The sequence below is a fragment of the Podarcis filfolensis genome (genome assembly GCF_964270895.1).
Source record: "Podarcis filfolensis genome assembly, chromosome: 12".
Lineage (NCBI taxonomy): Eukaryota > Metazoa > Chordata > Lepidosauria > Squamata > Lacertidae > Podarcis > Podarcis filfolensis.
This window is the reverse complement of record NC_139614.1, coordinates 38,869,623-38,890,857: the sequence shown is the minus strand read 5'-3', so window position 1 is coordinate 38,890,857 and position 21,235 is coordinate 38,869,623. Positions and strand designations below refer to the sequence as shown.

Genomic DNA, 21,235 nt, shown 5'->3' with positions numbered 1-21,235 from the left:
CTGAGCCAGTTTTAGACTGGGGGGGCGGCGGCGAAGGAATCTTTTAAATGGCAAACAAAATATTTATATACCTGCAAATGCAAAGTGTATTTTCCAATATATATTATTAATTATTCAGTTTGTTAGTTGCAGGCTCTAGGCCATGCACTACTTAATTTTTGACATCTACCACTGACCACAGAGCTCTCTTTAAGAAGTTCTAATTTCAACTCTCAATTTTTTTCAATGAGGGCATTTTGTCCCTAGATAGACCCAGAAGACCAAACAACAAAAACTAAAGAAAGTTAATTTTAGTCAGGATCATTTTCTGCTTATGATTATTAGCTTTTAATAGAACTAATCGAACTCCCAATGCTTCCACTAAGTTCAAAGTAATATAGCGCATAGCAGGAGTTTTCTAGATAACCTATTTTAGGTATTCATAGTAAGTACTGCATAGTAAGAACTTGAACTAGATCACTACAGTATTAGCTTTTTTATAGTTGGAATAGATTTGGTCTCCCCTTCCGGAATCTGAATAAGCAATAAAACTTGTTAAGAGAAATAACAACATCTTCACACATGCAGCTCAGTCCAACAGAATGTATGCAGTGTCAGTTTTGTTGGCTTTAGTAAATGCTGATTATTTATAATGTTATTATGCTTGACTGGTCCAGAAACATTTGGACTGAATTCACCAAACAATTGAATCTCATCCTCCATAAATATGTTCAGAATAACAGAACAACAAATTGTTGCTGCAGTGGAAGCTACCAGCTTTTCTGAACACCCTTTAGGAACCTGACTTTAAAGGTTATATCTAGATAAGTTAGTTATGTCCATTATTTTAATAGGTCTACTCTGACTAGGACTAACACTTGATACATTTTTCCTAACTGAATCCCTCTACAGTAAAATGAACCGAAGTCTCATAGCGTACAAGGCAATTTTACACGGAGACAAAAAGAAGCTTCCAAAATACCTTGTGTGGAAAGCTGTGCTGCTTGAGAAATCAGGGAAGTTATATTAAAAGCAGATGGTCCAGCAGTGAGAATTTTATGAAGTATAGATTGTAGAGAAGCTTGTGTCACAGCAGCTGTAAGAACTAACACACAAATTAAGATTACCACTTTCATTCCCTGAAAAGAAGCAACAGTGTATCTACATTACTTATTTTTGAAAGAAAATACTATTCCCTAAAACTAAGTTCCTGATCCAGTTTCTCATAAGAACCTAAGAGCACCCCTGCTGCAGCAGACCAAAGGTACCTCTAGTAAGAATCCTGTTCTCTCTGTGGCCAACAAGATGTTTAAGGAAAGCCCAAAAGCAGCACATGAGAGCAGCAGTACTCTCCCCGTTTCTGTTCTCTATCAACTGGTATTCAGATGTATACTGCCACAAACAGTAGAGGCAGAACATAGACATCGTGACTAACAGCCACTGATAGTTAAATGACAAAGTAATGGAGGATAAGACTATGTATTATGCGAAGTGGCACTATTATTTTTTTGGTCCTGAATCTTCCAACATTCCGTTTCATTTACTGTTAAGGGAGAAAAACTTCTCTCTATCCACTTTCTCCAGTCTACACATTTTTATTCTCCTCTATCATGACTTCCTCTACTTTCCATTTCCCCAAAACTAAAAAGTCCTGAATATCCCGTTTTCCAGAACCAATTTTTGAGCTGCAGTGACCAGAATTGTACACATTATTCCTTTAAGTGCAGCAGCAATTGTAGGAATCTGCAGGGATCTGCAGTAGTGCAATCCTGTGTGCGTTCTACTAAGATGTATGCTACACTGGGTTCAATGGTTAAGTTCAGCACTGCAGTTTAAAATGCACTGTACTAAAATCAAATTTAAGATGTTAATCAACTTTCACTGGCTGAAATGCAAGTAGTTCCATTTGTTGCCCCCACTTTCCCCTAAGCTCAATGCAAATAGTACATTGAAAATAATTTCCAATTCATTAATACAGCCAGTCTTGGCTTCATGCAAGATAAAAGGCAGAAAAACATGGAGGTTCCCAACCCCATTTGTCATGTTACACGAATACAGTGGCAGGCATTTATAGCAGGGAATCACCAGCTGGATTCTCCCCTACAAATGCCACTCCCTCATATTTTGCCAAGTCAGTCTCTATGTCTCTAATTCATCCCTGTAAATCTTTCCTTCCTGCCCATCACCTTAGTAAATGTTCGCTTGGACACATATTTGCAAAGGTAACATTCGTTCTGAAAGCAAGTGCACAATACAGTCATTGCATTAAGCTAACACTTTAAATCTACCTTATGTAGAAGTGTAACTTCTAGATATGTAGTCACTTTGTTCAATACAGTATTAGGACAAACTATTAAAAATCTGTCTTACCTTCATTTATTTTGGATATATCTACACTTGAATTGTTAAGCTGCAATGTGGCTTGAAGAGCAGGTAGTAACTGTCGAAGGAGATTTGGGTCCTGAAGTAATGGAGGAATTGGGGATTGTGAGACAGGTGAAACAGGAACTGTTGAAGCCGATGAAGTTGGTGCAGAAGCTGGATTCAGCCCAGAAGCAGATGATGTGGAAGGAGTTGTGCACGAGTGGGATAGAGACTTGTCCATTGACATAGATTCTGAAGAAGCAGAGATATTTATGTTTCTTCCCATCATAACCCACTCATATTCTTTCACATACTCTAAATCCAGTAGCAAATCAAACTTGCCAAAATTATACAAAATTTTGTGGCTGGTTTTAAATTTCTCCCATTATAAAGGGTTTTTTTTTTAAAAAAATGCATTATAGAACACTTGGAATTTCCAAAGTGGTTAACGAGATAAAAACAATGCTACAAAGTAAAAGCAAAGGGTGATATTTGTGGCAGCCCACTCATGCAACAGCCATTCTACTTCTCAGCACACAGCAAATTCAATGGGTGTGTTGTGCTTGTGAAAGATGTCGTGCACCCACTAGGGCAGCTGCTAAACTTTGTGCACTGTCAGGAAAAAATATCTATCAAACTTTCAAACATCCTGTGCTAATGTTAGATCTCACTCAAACTATTAATACTTAACATAAAAATCTAATAATGCATGTAGACAGTGTAACTGGTACAGTTCCTGAATTTAGACCCAAAACCTGTTTCTAATGTCTTTATATCACTCCTGAAAGGGCAAAGCACCACCAATGTTACCTGTAGAAGTGAAACTTACTGGATTTGATGGCACCTGCAAAACCTCAATGTATGGGTTTTTATGGTATTGTATGCATACATAATTTGGATGGTATCAGCAAGGAACAGGACACACAGTTGTCAAACAGGTTCAAAATTAGAGTTTATTTGGTCAGGTATCCTGATGTTGGAGAATATCAGAGACTTCAGAATACACAAATGAAATTATGTACGTACAGGTGGAGGGGAGGGCCTGGACAAAAAATTCTCGTTCTCCCCCATTACTGGACACCTGCTGCTGGATCAGACCTTGTGCTTACACAAGAGCACCAATCATATACATCCCACAGTATTCTAAAGTTTCAATGCCAGGTGTCAAGATCTCTTAACACAGTGGCTTCAGAGAGGCTGTGTAGGAATACTAATCACACAAATATGTCAAACAAGCCAGTTATACCACTTATGCTTTCCTGAAAATGCTTGAAGCAATTTGATGTTTAAGCATACTTTTCAGATATAAGAAAATGAGTAAATCACTGAAAATGTCATGTCAAAGAAAATAAAAATAGCAACACATATCGTTAGGTGACAACCAAATATATGAGCTGGAGCTCTAGGTTTTGTACAAGAATTAAAATTCATGGTCAACTCCTCTGCGTAGGGCAAGCAGGCTACAGTTCTAAAGGTTGTGCATTCTAGTTATCTGACCTAACAACATGGAGAAGCCAAAAACGTTTTTACCTGACAAACTTTTTCTCTCAGTTTTCTGTGAAGGGATGGAAGAGGTGGGTGTAGGCAGTTTTGATAAGGAAGATGCTCCATTTGCATCAAACGATTTCTTTGGCTGGTGGTCAGACTGTAGAGAAAATGGACTAGGTGGAACAGAACTTGGGGTAGTAGATGGGTGAACCACTGTTTTGATGGGATGCTGTACTGGGGTCGAACTACTGTGAGTCTCTGTTCTTGGCAGTCTGTAGTCTCTGTCGTTGTGTCTGCTTGTCTGAGACAAAATATTCTGTGGGAGCATATTAGCGGCATCACTGGAATGCTTCTCTTCCACTTTTGTTTATCATTCACAATGTTGCAATGAGAAACGGAAAAGACCAAATTAGAGCTCCAATACTGACCAAGTAAATATATCTGCATTTACTGAACTTTAATCCTATTCTAGCTCCAATTGTGAAGAATGAACATTATTTCATAAAATACTTGATGCTGTGATGTACTTATCAAATTTAACTTTTCTAATATTCATATTATATCTACAAATGCCACACTACAAAGGTTTGAGTGTTTCAGTACCAAATTCCATTATTTGTTGTTGTTGTTGTTATTAAATTTATTACCAGTAGGTCCCGGGGGGGGGTTACAACAATATAAAATTAAAAACAGTTAAAACAGATTCCAATCACAGGAATAGAGTGGGCCCCAAAAACACACTTCTTAGGTGTCAAAGGCACCGCCAAAACGGAAACGGCCAGCGATAAGAAATAAAGACCAGAAGTAAAGAATTAAATAAAAGTAAAACACTGAGCATAGAATAGCAAAAGATATTTAGCAAGGAGACAAGGGTTGTTGTTTTTACCTCAGTGGAGGACAAATAAAAGGACAGAAACCAAACAGTAAAAAAATGGACAGACACCAAACAGTAACAAAGACAGGAAAAAGTATCCTACAACTAAAGAAGAGGAAGATTACTAAGTAACTAAGAATAACAAAGAAAGGAGTTAAAGAGGACTCAGCTGACTAACAGCCAACAAAATAGTGAGAGCTCTGTCCTAGGCAGGAGGAAAAAACTAAGGAGAAGCAGTCTACCTCACACAATTATGTGCTCCTGCCTGATTCTTTTGCAAGAGGAACAGCCCAATCCGAACACTTCATAATAAATTTAAAAAGTTAAAACAGATTCCAATTACAGGAAACACACATCTCAGGCGTCAAAAGGCTAGGGTAATGAGGTGTATCTTCAACATTTGCAAAAAGCTACATAGTGAAGAAACCAAATGCAACTCTATGGGGAGGAAAGAGGGGCTGCCACAAAGATTGCCCTCTCCCAGGCCCCCTCAACTTCTGAGGGAGGTGGAACTACCATTTATGGGGACAAGCTGCTAAAATATTCTTGAGAAGCAATGGCATTACTGCCTTCAAGGGTTATAGGGAGCTAAACACCCTTGCATCCAGTATTCCAGCATGAAATAATAAAAACTAATGACACACCTCTAAATTAATTACTCCAGGTTTGAAAACTCAGAAGCATTAGTATTCAAACCTACACAACATTGAAGTTGTAAAGGGACAACATTGAACTTGTAAAGGGACATAGGAGAATATTTTTAATATAAAAACAAAAGGTTTCATCTTCAGTATGCTTTAATACTGACATTACAATTGTGCTTGAAATTCATGAGAAAGGTGGAATGTGCAATATTTATAACAATTCCTAAACTGACCCATTTTTGAAATTAATAAATACACAAAGCAACCTTGATTCTCAACCCAAACAGAGAACTTTAGATATGCTCCTGAACTTGTCATTGAAGAAAAGGGGGAAAGCACCAGTGTATGGTGCTTTGTGCAAGGGCTGTGAGTACAATTCATGCTCATAAAATAAATCACAGGAACCATTTCAGAGTCTATGCAAGAATCAGGCACAAGTACATCAAGAAAACACATAGAAAGTCTAGCATATCTGTAAAATTTGTTTTGATGTGAAATTACTGACAAAGCATAGAAAATGGATAGGCAGATTTTTTTATTGTATTAAAACATACATACTTCCACTAGCAAACCCACTAGCAGCAGTTGCCTGCATCACCTCTCTCCTGTAATCTCTGTCTTTTGGGAAACTGTTGACAGATATTTTGCTTGCTTCTTTTTGTCTCTGCTCTCTGGAGAGGAAAAAGCAAACAGTTAAATCATATCAAGTGTACAACACTGCAGTTCACCTATTATATTAGTACTTACCTTTCAAGCCATTCTTTTGGTTTTTCCCACTGGGAAACTTCTGTTCGGCAGTTATAGTAGTACTTTTTGCCAGAAGAACTAATGTGCTCAGACCAGTCATCTGCAGAATCATAGGACTTGGGGGAGGGAGGGCAAAAGTGATGGAATCAGCTTAATATATTATACCCAAAAAACCCCACCCCTCTTTCCAGTTTGTCCTTTAACATATACTTTAATTTAGTAAGAGGAACCCTTGTGTTCATAGAGATTAAGGTCAGTGCAGACAATGCCAGCACTGGGTCATGTTTTTGTGCATGCCATCCCACCTACATTGGTTTAAATCTGATCATAATTACTTCTAGCTCAATCTGAGGACAATCCAAATTCCGTTTCCAAACTGGGTTGAATAAATGTTGTGAAAAGGAATCTGGGATTGTCCAAATTTCTTTAAATTGGAATTGAACATTCAATCAGACAAATCAAGGGACAGAATGCACAATCCCATAGTCTATTCCCTAAACACACACCAATGTTACATCTGCAATGGGTAAAAATATTTCCAACAGTACACCTACATCTTCATTCATGGATGTTCTATTTGCCAGAGTTTTTAAACCTACTGCCGTAATAGACTTGAAGAAACAATGGGTTCAAAACAATATGCAAGAGAATAGCTTTCTGAAATGTGTATTTATCACTCAAATTACGTGCTATGAACTCAAATACTGAATGTGGAACACAGTCTGACCAGTCTTGCTCTAATAATTTGCATTAATTGAAAATTAGCCAGAGAAAGCACTGTCTGTGGGTAAAGTAAAACAAAGTTGCATAATTCACCATAGATACTTACTGCATCTGATGTTTTACTTGGATTATTGCTAGGATTAGAAGAGTGTGAATTTGAGCTATGAAGAGCACTATGGTTATGAGAATTTTCTTGTGGAGAATAACTGGTCCCTAAAAAATAAAATTAAAAGTTTATATTAAATTTCAGATAAAAGTAAAAACGCTTACTATATCATGTAGCAGATGACAGACCAATATAAAATTATATTCCTGATATGTATTGATTTGTACAAGTGCTTCCTGTTCGCTTAAAAATTATACATGGCTCTGTTAGCTCAGCTAAATAGGATTAGCCTGTAAAGTTGCTATATAACCAATGAAAAGAAAGGATTTTACCTAAACAAGACTCAAACTTCTACAAGACACAAAGAGAAACTTACTGTTCAACCTATATCTATATTAAGGCATTTAAAATCCATTTAATAATAATAATAATAATAATAAATTTTATTTATATCCCGCCCTCCCCAGCCGAAGCCGGGCTCAGGGCGGCTAACAACAATCAAATAATCAAACAATCAAATAAACCAACATTCTAAAAATATTTCATTATAAAAATTAATTAAAATCAAGTTGAAGGCGACCATTAAGCAAAACTCTGTGCAGGTTGCCAGAGGAGGGAGTCAGGCTGTGCCCTGACCAAAGGCCTGGTGGAACAACTCTGTCTTGCAGGCCGTGCGGAAAGATGTCAGGTCCTGCAGGGCCCTAGTCTCTTGTGACAGAGCGTTCCACCAGATTGGAGCCGCTGCCGAGAAGGCCCTGACTCTAGTTGAGGCCAGCCTAACCTCTCTGAGGCCTGGGACCTTCAGGATGTTTTTATTTGCAGACCGTAGGTTTCTTTGTGGGGCATACCAGGAGAGGCGGTCCCGTAGGTACGAGGGTCCTAAGCCGTATAGGGCTTTAAAGGTTAAAACCAGCACCTTAAACCTGATCCTGTACTCCACCGGGAGCCAGTGCAGCTGGTATAGTACCGGATGAATGTGGTCTCGCAGCGAAGACCCCATAAGGAGTCTCGCCGCGGCATTCTGCACCCGCTGGAGTTTCTGGGTCAGTCTCAAGGGCAGCCCCACGTAGAGCGAGTTACAATAATCCAGTCTGGAGGTGACCGTCGCATGGATCACAGTGGCTAGGTCAGGGCGAGAGAGATAAGGGGCCAACTGCTTAGCTTGGCGGAGATGAAAAAATGCCGCCTTTGTTATAGCTGTAATCTGCGCCTCCATAGAGAGGGAGGTATCGAAGATTACACCCAAACTCTTAACGGACGGTGCTGGCACTAATTGCACCCCCGCAAGAGATGGGAGTTGCCCCCTCAATCCCATATCGTCCCGTCCCAGCCAGAGCACCTCTGTCTTCGAAGGATTTAACTTCAACCGGCTCCCACGTAACCATCCAGCCACAGCTTCCAGACATCTGGTCAGTGTGTCTGGGGCCGAGTCAGGATGGCCATCCATCAACAGATAGAGTTGGGTGTCATCGGCATACTGATGGCAACCCAGCCCAAAACTCCGAACAAGCTGGGCGAGGGGGCGCATAAAGATGTTAAAAAGCATCGGGGAGAGAATCGCACCCTGAGGCACTCCACACACCAAGGAGTGGCGCGATGACAATTCCCCCCCAAGCGCCACCCTCTGTCCCCGACCAGAGAGAAACGAGCGCAGCCATTGGAGGACTGTGCCCTGGATCCCCACGTCGGCAAGGCGGTGGTCTAGGAGTTCGTGATCGACCATGTCGAAGGCTGCTGACAGGTCTAGAAGAATCCTGGTCTAGAAGAATCAGCAGCCCTGACCCGCCTCGATCCAGCTGCCTGCAGAGATCATCTGTTAGGGCGACCAGAGCCGTCTCGGTCCCATGACCAGCGCGGAAGCCGGACTGGAATGGATCGAGAGCCGATGTTTCATCCAGAAACCTACCAAGCTGTTCAGCAACCGCTCTCTCAATCACCTTACCCAGGAATGGAAGATTCGAAACCGGGCGGTAATTGGATAGATCTAAGGGATCTAATGATGTCTGTTTTTCATACATAATAATATCTGAGACTACCTATTTACAGAGATTTCAAAGTAGGGCATTTTCACATGATCCAGAGTGCTGAAGTATATACATCATTATCCAAAAAACCGCAATTACTATAAAAGTAGGAAATGTGCATTTTTCTCACTCAAAATGGGAGCACCTAATTCAAAAGTAATCCTAGTACCACACTGACAGCTAAATTACAACAATCCATGAAATACTACTAGGCAACTTATTTGTACAAGAATCCTTCCAAATGAGAAAATACTATGTGTACTTCAAAATGGCCAGGCCATTTCTATTCTGAAACCTACAAGTTAGCATAAATGTAGGTCAACACATTCGCCACTAGAACAATCTAAAATCGGAGCATTATAAAATCTGGGAGTCAAATGTAGAATATTAAGTATGCCTTAAAGACCACCACTGCAATATAAGTTCAAAGACACACTCACAAATGCTGGGCTGTAAGAATTAGGGTGGATAAAAATGGTGTGTGTTGCTTTTTAAGTATATATACTAAGGGTGATATTCAGTTGTGTATCTGCCAACGTTACAGACTTCTGCTTGCACAACACAATTTTCCTTTTTTCTCTTCCCTCTGCAGCTAACCCTTGACACTATGCCTTGTTCAAACCTCTGGAGCAGGTGGGTGGGGGACTGCAGGCAGACAGTGCAGGCAGACAGAAGAGGAAGGGGTAGTCAGATTGCAGATGCCAACTCACATGGTGTTGGATTTCAGCCAATGTTTCTTTTAAATAAGTTAATATTAAATATCTAGATATAAGCACTACAGTTAATCTCTAAGCCAAATCAAGACCCTCTATCAGATACATTTGAGCCAAAGGACTTTTATGTAAAAGAACCAATTTGATCATTTCTCACATATGAATACTTAGGATTGTATTCAATTTAGTGCTAAGTAGTTTCATCAGCACAAAGCTGTCTGCTTGCACAGAAGAACTATCCCCCTTCTCGTACACCCCTTTAAATCTGTTCTAGATTCTCCCCAACCCCCCAGAGCAGATTCAGGGAAATGGTGGGGTGGTGGGGTGTGCATAGGGGGGGGAGGGAAGGGCGAAGTCTCATTGTGCTAGTGGCAATTCTTATGCTGATGGAGAAGTTGGTAGAATACTGCCCTTACACTGTACCAGCTCAACATAACCACCATCACCTTGTAAATATAAACTGCTCTAGTCTGCCAGTAATTATCAGTCACTGGTATTTCATTTTTGGTTGCTACTTTGCAACCAAAGGGTTGCAAAGCCAAGGCAAAGTGAAATATAAAGGAGCATAACTAGAAAGAAAATAAAAATAATCTGATGTACTTAATCAATTGTCATGGCTGCCAGTCATAGGAGAGACTTGTACAGCAATATTTTGAACTATATGGGGGTTGTTGTTGTTTTTTTTTGTTTTTTTTTTTTTGTTTTTTTTAAAAAAACGAAGTCTGTAAGATGTATAACATGAAATAAATAGATGAAAGGCCTGGTTGTAAGAAAATACCATATCTTCCCGTGTATAAGATGCCCCCATGTATAAGACAACCCCTATTTTTTTGAACCCAAAATTAAGAAATCAATATTTTAACTTCAAACAGAGCAACTTCGCTTTTTTTATTAAATATTCAAAGCACCAATATATTTACTGCACCCAAACTTGTTAAGCTTTTTTGGGGAGACTGACGGTCTTATACACAGATAAATACAGTAACCATTGTTAGTTGTAAAATAAAACACCATTAAGTTTTAAGAAATATATGCCGTATCAGTGGGAACTCCAACTTTTTCTCTTGCTGATTTAAATCATTATTTAATTTACATCAATTCACCCTGGTAGAATTCAAGCACTTATCTACAGATTTGAATCAGACTTGGATTTGGGAAACCTCTGCTCATATTAGCAAAATGCAAGTTTCATTTGCTAGCATATAAAGATGATAATGTGTCACGCACTCACTGAATCAAAAGGATATCAAATTTGCTCTTGATGTGAAAAGTTCAAGTTTGATACATACTTTTAACAAACATTTTATGAATAAATTTATAAATAAATATATAATAGGAATGTGAAACTCTAGGGTTGGGGAAGAAGAAAAACAGGGCAATTCCACCCTGTAATTTAATTCTGGGTTTCTCAAAGCAGTTTATATTGACCTCCTGGGGTAAATGGGACGATAGAGGATGTGAATAAAGACCATGGGGTCGTAAAGGGCAATAAGAACATAACAACCTGCTGGATCAGGGAAATTGTCCATGTAGTCCAGCATCCTGTTCTCACAGTGGCCAAGCAGATGCTTGTGGGAAGCATGCAAGCAGGACCTGAGTCTAACAGCACTCTTAGGGGTGTAACATACCCTACATGGTACAGAGCATGGTACAGAGCAAAAAAATAGAAACTATTAAGCTCAGAAATAAACGGCATGTACAGAATGGCATGGTTTCATCATTATTTTCACTTGCTCTATTTCCCTTTCTTATATTTGATATTCCTAGTAATAGTGATGGATAACTAATAAAAGTTGAATACATACTGTTATTCCTTTAGTTTATTTCCTTTACATTCCTAGTATGTAAAGTGTGGGTTGATGGCAACTTTAAAAGTTCAACACGGAGACAATGAACTCAGAAGTTCAGAAACCCTGATTTAAATCAATGTAAGAAAGGCTCCACTGGACAAAACAGGAGAAAAAGAGGCAACAGTCCAGAAGCTCTTCAACAGGAAAGTCTTTCTACAGGAAGCTTGCCTATTAACAGGTTCACTCCACCAGTCTCTACTTTTGCTAAAATACAACATATGGATTTAAGAAGCTCACAATACTAAGATGAAGTAATCAAGGCATGAAGACCCAGAAAACAGGCTGGACACTGTGAATTCCAGATTTCATTTACCAAGCACATTCCTTAATATTGAGGAAAATATTAAGAGAATACCAAGTCGCTATCTGATAAGGTACAATAGAAAACACTCTGTGCTCTCCGCAAGCAACAAACATAATCCCCGCCCCCCTTGGTGTACACACCTGATACAGTCAAGCCCATTCGCTAACAGGAGTGAGTTTTCTCATTCCTTCTTAGGATTTCAGCATAATATATAATTAAAAGGTGTATTACACATACAATACAGAGAATTAAGCCCTATACCAAGCTATGATTTCACGGTTTTAAAATTGAATTTAAAATTGTTCGAACTCACCCCGGAACCTGATGATGAAGGGCAGGTAATAAATTGAATTATTATTGTTATTATTATTATTCCAGGAGTTCCTTTAGCCAGGGAACTGAAACTCTGGTAAAAAGAGAGGTTATTATGCCACTGAAATGGATAAGACAGAAGCCTCATGAAAGTTGGGATAAAAACAAGCTCATCTTTAATTTTTACTTAGCAAGGTAACTGCAAGGCCGTTCTTTAGGGAAACCCTTCAAACTCCTCAATAATTCACAATGTAAATTTATTCATTCACCTATTTTGGACTGCAGCTATTCAGAAGAGCAAACTGGGACTCTGTCTTGCTACACTTAAAAAATGCTTCCAAATATAAATATCACAGAGGCATGAAAAGAAACCTTGCATCCTCATGAAAACTCATGAGGCAATTCAAATTTGACGGGCGCTCTCTAGAGGAACCAACGGGTTCTTTTGCTGTTGCGTTTGGAAACATCCCAGCGGCTTTTGAGGCCCTGGAAGATAGCCAGTCATTGTTCTAATACGGATCCTAAAACTCTAGTGCCTTCATACAAAAAAAGAGCAAGAAACTCTTCATCTAGAAGACTATACAATCTTTCTGCCCAAAGTGCTCTTAACCCTGTCTGTTCTGACAGGGAAAACATCTAACACTCTCCATAGCAACTGAAGGGCAGTGAGCTGGCAGTTATCGTCTAGTGCAGAGGTTTTCAACCTTTTTGAGTCCACGGCTCCTTTGACCAACTATATTCTTTCTGCGGGCACCCCTGCGGGACTCAGGTGCCTAGTTATGTCACCCCTTGCCTTCAGAGCTAGCAGCCTCTCACCCTTTTTAGAACACCCTCCTAGTGGAGTATTCCCTCAGTCTCTGCTCCTCTTCCCTCTCCTTGGGAGTCCTCCAGGTAGCTGCTGCTACTGTCCCTGGTCTCTGAGCTGCCCCGCCCCTGCCCCAAAGAAAGATGTCTCCTCACATTGCCCCACAGAGGCCTGGGACTTGTCTGTCCGCTTGCTTGCTTACTCCTGACAACCAGCCCCCGAGGCACCGTTTGCCTGAGACAGGGCTGCTGCAACAACCAGCTGTGCAAGCCTTTGGAAGGCAGAGACGCGAGAGCGCATGGGGGGGAGGGAGGGACAGGCTAGTGTTGGCCGTGGCACCCCTGACCATCATTCAAGGCACCCCAGGGTGCCATGGCACCCTGGCTGAAAACCACTGCTCTAGTGTGACAAGAATTGAGGGGACCCGTTATAATCTCTCAAGACAGCAGGAACACACCAGATAGCACCAATCTCACAGTGTCTATGCTACAGAACTCAGTTGCCTCACTCTTTGATCTAGACCATGGGTAGGCAAACTAAGGCCCAGGGGCCAGATTCAGCCCAATCGCCTTCTAAATCCGCCCTGGGAACGGTCCAGGAATCAACATGTTTTACATGAGTAGAATGTGTCCTTTTATTTAAAATGCATCTCTGGGTTATTTGTGGGGCATAGGAATTTGTTCATGCTTTTTAAAATAGATAGATAGATAGATAGATAGATAGATAGATAGATAGATAGATAGTCCGGCCCCCCACAAGGTCTGAGGGGCAGTGGACTGACCCCCTGCTGAAAAAGGTTGCTGACCCCTGATCTAGAACCCTGAAATTTTGCAAAGTGAAAAAGGTGGGGGTCTTATGCATCACACCAGATTGATTGATGCAATGTCACCCAAACCCTGATTAACACCCATTTCATCCAGCTATTGGATTCTGGGTAAAAGGATTAACAATAGCCATCAAGGCAGGAACAATGGCTGGTCTAGAACAGAAATCTCATTTGCATATACCACTGGCCACACCTTCTATAAAGGTGCAGACATAACTAGCTTCTGGAAAAGAAATAACTCCTCTTTTAAGCTTTATTTTAGGAAGCCGAACACCTCCATGATGTAGATGCAGCAGACTTCACACCTAAGACTGAGAACCAGGAGTGTCATAGCCTTACAAAATGAGAGTATGCAATATTTTACCTGAAAACTGTCTATTTCTTTCTTTATTCGAAACCATCAACTTCCAGCATTTCTAATGTTGTACTGAGCTGCAAAGCCCCCGATTGTCTAGGGGCAAACTGTCCAGTATTGGACATACTGGAAAACATTGTGCATTTGCAAGACTAGGACAAAATAGCAATGCCTAAGAAGCAATAGAATTCCAGGAAAAGCATTTTAAAGCAGCAAACCATAGATTAAGATCCATTATGAAGCAAATATAAGCCCGGTTTGCATAAAATGCTAAACCATGGTTCAGCATGAACCTCCACAACCCAAGGGGAAACGATCAGGTCCATGGACTTCTCTGCTCCTTCTGCAGGATCAGGAAGTCTTCTGCAGAGCTTAGTTTCACTTTCAAAGAATCTTGGCTTTAGATCAAGTATGAGCTAAGCACCACAGTTTACATCAATATGTCCTCTATCCGAGAATTTTAGGGCAGGATACACCAATCTTGTAATAAAGCCAACAATGAACCAGGAGTTGATAAAATAAATAATATTAACATACAATTAACAGTCAATACAAATTAATCAGTGAGATTAACAATTACTAAAGCTTAAGCAAATAACCAAGTTTAACCTGGTGCCAAAATGAAAACAAGACTAATGCCAGTCAAATATAAGTGAAACAGACTTTCTACAAGCAGGGTGCCACAAGAGAAGGCTCTCTCCCACATCACACTATGTGCAACACACAAAGATGGGATGCTAACAAGGGTCAGAAGCTCTCCATCAACGCTTCCAGGGTGCTTCTTCAGGTATAAAGGCCCCAAGTCATTTATGGTTTTGTAGCTCATTGCCAGAACACTGGTAATCACTGTTAGCTGAAAGCTACATTCCTAAATTCATATGTAACACAAAACCAAATTTCTTTGAAAGTGAATCAAAACTTAACAGAAGACCTACCTTCCAGCCATATGAAAGGACGAGAAGAGCAAGCCAGCCCAAGCTATCACATACATAAGCTGTGATTATTTTTATTAGCTACAAAGCAGCATGTTCAAATAGGAAAAGGAAATTGTTCCTCTTCGTACACTGAAATATATTTCAAGCAAACCTCTTTCTGGTTCTGTATTATCTTTAATCTGCACGTACAGTATTCAAATTATTGTTAGAAAATAAATCCAGTATCACTACCCTATCACAGCCTTAGCTGCAAGAGATTTATTGGTACCAATAAAATGGGTAAGGACTACTATCATATATAATAATTAAGCTCAATGTCTGTATTAGGTTTCTGTGGCCTTAAAAGGTACAACAGTATTAATTCTAATCAATGTGAATGGTTGGATGAGGGAGGAAGTGATGTTTTCCAAAACTATCACATCTTAAACTATGTAAAGCAGACGTGGAGAACTTTTGACCCTTAAGATGTTGTGGAACTACAATTCCCTTCAGCCCCAACCCCTGAACATGCTTGTTGTGGCAGATGGGGGTTGGAGTCCAACATTTGGAGGGCTATAGATTAGCCACCCCTGGTGTAAAGAGCAACTGGATCTTTTAGAGTTTAGACTTCCCAAATAGTATCAAACTTCATCACTAACAACTCAAATAACTAATGTTGAAAACGTTTTGCTTAATTTAAACTTTCAACCACAGATGCTATACAGTGGTACCTCTGGTTATGAATTTAATTCGTTCCAGAGGTCTGTTCTTAACCTGAAACTGTTCTTAACATGATGCGCACTTTCACTAATGGGGCCTCCCGCTGCCGCTGCACGACTTCTGCTCACATCCCGGGGCAAAGTTCACAACCAGGAGCATCTACTTCCAGATTAGCAGAGCTCGTTACCCGAAGCATTCATAAGGAGGATGGTAGGTAACCCTAGGTTCCACTGTAATAAAATGTCAGTCATTTTAAGTGCAATATTTCTTTTTCTTTCAACAGTAAAGATCTGAATAAAGGCTTCTTCAAATGGTTAAATGTGTTCTGAAGCATCTTCATATGAAGACACAATGCACAGCAGAACACTGTGCATAAGTAAACCCAACTGTGTTGCACAAGCTTACTTGTAAGTGTGCAGATGATTGCAGTCTTAAATTACTTTAAGCTGATTTCTATAAACACTTCTATAGGTTTAATATTGCAATCCCATAAAATATCAGAACACTTAAATGATAAAACCTGGAAAATCATTAAAAATAGTACAGAAGTAAAAAGGTAAATGTGCCTGCTTTTGTACAGAAGGTATATAAAAAGTTTTATGAAACATAGCAACCACTAGATAAAAGTCCAGAGAGCACAACGTTGTATTAACTAGCTTGGTTCCCACTGATGCCAAGAAAAAGACACAAGAGTTAGCAGAAGCTTTTGGTGAGGCTTCTAGGCCAGAGCCAAGTCAGGTGATCTGTTCAAGCCACATTTTCAAGACTACCAGATTTTCTTTATTATTTGTAAGCATGTCTAAACAGACTAGTATTTTTTAAATGTTAAGGTATCGTGTTCAAAAACAGAAGTTATAAAAATGAATTTTAGGTAGGTAGCTTTTATATTTCTTCTCCAATAATTACTGGAAATGCTGAATATTAAACCTGCTAATTGCTAAATAACATTACAAGAAGAAGAAGAGGAGGAGGAGGAGGAGGAGGAGTTTGGATTTGATATCCCGCTTTATCACTACCCAAAGGAGTCTCAAAGCGGCTAACAATCTCCTTTCCCTTCCTCCCCCACAACAAACACTCTGTGAGGTGAGTGGGGCTGAGAGACTTCAGAGAAGTGTGACTAGCCCAAGGTCACCCAGCAGCTGCATGTGGAGGAGCGGAGACACGAACCTGGTTCCCCAGATTATGAATCTACCACTCTTAACCACTACACCACACTGGCTCTCCAGTTACACACTGTTACTGAAGCAGTTGCTGAGTCATCAAAACAAAAACACTACAGAAGCACTATCATTTCTCAACTCTGCTGCATTAACTGAATACAAGTCAACCATATTTGCTTGCATCTTATTTTCTGTGTTCCTACACAACTTTCATCACATACTTATAGCGATATTTTTTAATCAAATAACTTAATTAGTCTTGTAATCACCAATATAAAGAACCCAGTTATATGACAGGCCTATCAAATAATCAATTCAATCTCACTGTAGTGCAAAGGGCTTCACAAGACCCAACGATCAGCAGACTATCAAGTCTTGTGAAGTCTTGCAAAGCTCTCCTCAAGACCAATCAGCAAGCACCTCTGATCAGCAGTGCCTTCAAATCTCATTTTGGCTGAGCCAGACTGTTACTTGCTGCACACCTGATTTGATTGCTGATTCATTGTATTTCAATGCCACTTTCCATTCAAATGAATCCCAAAGCGACTTAGAAACAGTAAGTAACAGTAACATCCTAGATCATCACAATTACAGCATAAATCATATAATTAATAAAGCATCAGTAAAACAATTGCAATTTGTATTATACTATTTAACGAACCAGCAACCAAAAAAATAAGCAAAACATCAGAATTACAGCATAAGTCATATTATATGTTTAACAAATCAATAAGACATTTATAATTGATACAACATTAACAAAACTGAAAAAATAAGCGAATGAACATACCTCATGTAGCTTATGTTTTCTAATTTTGAATGCCTATCACATGTAAACTACAATTTTGCATTATTTTAGTAAATAGTGTTTGTATTGCAAGAATACATTTCCTAAAATGTGACATCAGGTATAGGGCAAATAGGCATGGCTTGGCCAAAATGGGATTGCAAGTGAAACAGAAAAACCTGGTAGGCCTAATGAGGCCCATAGGCCAGAGGTTCCCTACCCCTGCATTAAGTTATCCAAACTTCTAATTTTATTTTTTACCACCTTATGTAGTATCCAGAAATGCTTTTATGCTATAAATACAATGGTACCTCTAGATGCGAACGGAATCCGTTCTGGAGCCCCGTTCACATCCTGAAGCAAACGCACCCTGCATCTGCGCATGCGCGGGTCGCAATTCGCCACTTCCGCGCATGATGTCATTTTGAGCGTCTGCGCATGTGCAAGCAGCGAAACCCGGAAGTAACACATTCTGTTACTTCTGGGTCGCCGCGGAGCATAACCTGAAAATGCTCAACCTGAAGCATATTTAACCCGAGGAATGACTGTAAAACAAATGCTCTCTATTGAAAGAATGAGAGCAGCATCTTGAATTCTCTCAAAGTAAGCCAATGCCAAGAACTAGGAGAAAGAACAAAAGCATCCTCTCCAAAAGTTTTGGACCTCACCAAATATAGCCTTCAAATGTATAGGCCAACTTGCACCCTGCATGGCATTTAACTTCCACAACCACAGCTTTATACACTTGGTGGCTGGCCAGTTAATATTGCACATATTAAATGCACAAATGTGCAGACAGTTTAAAAGCTCTCCACCTTGCATGGAGGGCAAAGGTCTGTTCAGACCGCCACCTTCAGAAAGGTAGGGATGCTTGGGTGGGGGCATATTCAGGGTTATTTCAGCTTTACATGCCATACATGGAAAGTAACTCCCACAGAAGTTGCAAGTCAACTGTATATTAGTAATCCAAACCTAAAACAAAGCACTTATTTTAATACTTAGCTTAATAAGCATCCCTACAGATGATCACAGCAGTTCTGTCACTGTTGCACAGGTAAACTTTCTCTTGGTAGAAAAATAGTGAAAGGATACCACTATGTTTTATCAGTGGCCGTAAAGACACCATTTACAGGGCTCAAAATCTGCATTGCTCTGGAAATGTGGGAGCCATAGTAGCACTATGTTTTCCTGTACTGCTGGGTTTTACAAAAATGCCTGAACCATAAATGTCACCTCACCCCGTGAATGCTAACCCAGTTTCCCAAGAGTTGACACCGACACGGAGAGAGGGCACAGCAAGAGCTGTTAATGCTATTCTATACTGAGGGGGTGGGGAGGGAGAATATAGCTCCTACACTACCATAGTAGTGAGAGGAGAGAGACTTTCTGCAGGCAATGGCTTTTCCATCTGCCTTGCCCCACCCCCTCCAGTCCTGGGAGTCTAACAGACCATGACTTTTGAGAGCAGCAGAAGCAGCTGGGAAAAGAGGAGTTCAGGGATATTTTAAAAAAAAAATTGTAAGTTGTGTGTCCTTGTTTCTCAATTTGATCATTTTACATCGTTTTGTATGTTTTGTATTTTATGCATTGTGATTTGCTGTTATTTTTTACTGATTATAGATTAGTAATTCTTTATTGCAATTGGTAGGTGTAAACTGTTTAATTATGTGCTGATGTTTAATTTTACTGTTTACTGTTGGATTCTATTGGATTACTGAATACTGCTTTATTTGCTATAAATTGTTGTTGTTTTTTTATAAATTGTTAATTTAAAAGTTACTGTGACTTTTTATATTGGATTAGATTGTTACTATTCATGTTTGATGTTTTATTATTATTTTTATGTGTATTGGAAGCTACCCAGAGTGGCTGGGACAACCCAGCCAGATCGGCGGGGTATATATGCATGTATGTATGCATGTATGGATAATTAAATAATTGTAATGCTTCTCTCTTCAGGATGGAGACTCCACTTAAACAGTTGTTTAGAAAACACAGTATATTTCTCACAGCAGCAGGGGCTTGTTCTTCCCTCTGGCTGTGTACATACATGCTTATAAGAAGTGCAGGGTAAAGATTAAGGTTAGGAGGAACTTCAACAGGGAACAGGCAAGGAAACGAAAAGATTCCCCTGAATTATATATAAGAGATATGCTTGGCACAGGTACCCTTGGTAAAGCAAAGGCAACAAATTTTTGCCAAGCATCTTCTAGATAAGAAATACAAGAAAGGAAGAATGCAAGTTTCTTTCCCAAGCAGTACTACATCTAGTCAAGTAGAAAAATAAGTAATATTTTAGTATTATGCTACCACTTCCTACTTTCAACCATCTTACTCTGTACCAAGTTCTGCCTCACATGCATCTGCTGAAGCATTTCACCTTACCAGAACCCAGTAACATAACTTCCAATTCATGAATGGGATGATTTCACCAACTTCTTAATACTGGTCGCATGGCTCACTGATATGTGTTAGATGTACAAGGCAGGAAAACATTCTCAGAATGCTTATTATTTATATTACTGAACCATGCACACAAGGCTGCTTAAACATAATACAGAGATAAAATAATCACTGACAGCCACAATAAAATATAGCAAAACCACAGCAGAGCATTTAAAAATAGCAGCAAAACACTTGATAAAGTCAGAATCTTACAAAAACTTGCTTAAAATAATCTTCACTGCCCACTGAAAGGGGTGTGGTGAGGCTTTTTGCCAACACCACATTTTCCTGGGTCCTCATGTAACCTATTTCAGACAGCAGCAGAACCAAAAGAAATATATGAAGTGGTGTTAAAGTCCCAAGCAGGGTCATATGGAAGAATGTGATTCCCAATATAGTCTGGTCCCACATTATTTAGGGATTTTTAAAAGATCAAAGTCAGCACCTTAAATTGAACCTGAAAGCAATATAAACAAGCACTCTGTCAGAATCTGGGCAGCCACATTGTGAACCAACAGTAGCTTTCAGACTATACTCAATGGCAGCTCCATGTAGAGTGCATTGTAATAATTCAACAGGGTGCTGACAAGAGCATGAATGATTGACACTAGGTCTAATTTCTCCTGGAAATGACACAGTCTGCATTCAAGACAGAATCAGTAAAGATCACTCGTGGTCATTGCCTGCACCTTAGCATCCAGCACATATCTGAGCCTAAGAGAACTCCTAAACTTCAAATGTGATGCTTCAATGGGACTGAAAGCACCTCCAGAACAGACAGAATACCTAATCCATGATTATTTCATCTTGTCCAGATTGTCAGTTTGTTCACCCTCATCTAGGCCAAAACAGCTGCCTGTCTACAATTCAGTATTTCCATTGCCTCCCTGAGATTAGAAATTAGAAATGAGATTAAGAGCCAAGTATCATCTGCATACTAATGACACTTTAGCTCAAATTTCTGGAAAGCATCTTCCATCTGTTTCATGTAGATGTTAAAACAGGGAAGACAGGCTGAAATACTGTGGCATCCCACAGGCCAATGGTCATGTTAGCAGTCTCCCAGCATGATGTTCTGGAGCACACACTTCAGAA

The 21,235-nt window shown here is 39.7% G+C and overlaps 1 protein-coding gene across 5 annotated transcripts in view; it reads right to left on the bottom strand.

Moving 5' to 3' along the window:
* WAC (WW domain containing adaptor with coiled-coil) overlaps positions 1–21,235 on the bottom strand; it is a 48,631-nt gene that overhangs the window by 12,893 nt on the left and 14,503 nt on the right. For all 5 annotated transcript variants that reach the window (XM_083579607.1, XM_083579608.1, XM_083579610.1 and 2 more), the window contains exons 4-9: positions 6,926–7,032; positions 6,097–6,212; positions 5,908–6,020; positions 3,874–4,191; positions 2,350–2,595; positions 962–1,084 (exon numbers count right to left, since the gene is read on the bottom strand). In XM_083579607.1, the coding sequence (XP_083435733.1) occupies positions 962–1,084; positions 2,350–2,595; positions 3,874–4,191; positions 5,908–6,020; positions 6,097–6,212; positions 6,926–7,032 (1,023 nt within the window). The remainder of the gene's footprint in view (positions 1–961; positions 1,085–2,349; positions 2,596–3,873; positions 4,192–5,907; positions 6,021–6,096; positions 6,213–6,925; positions 7,033–21,235) is intronic.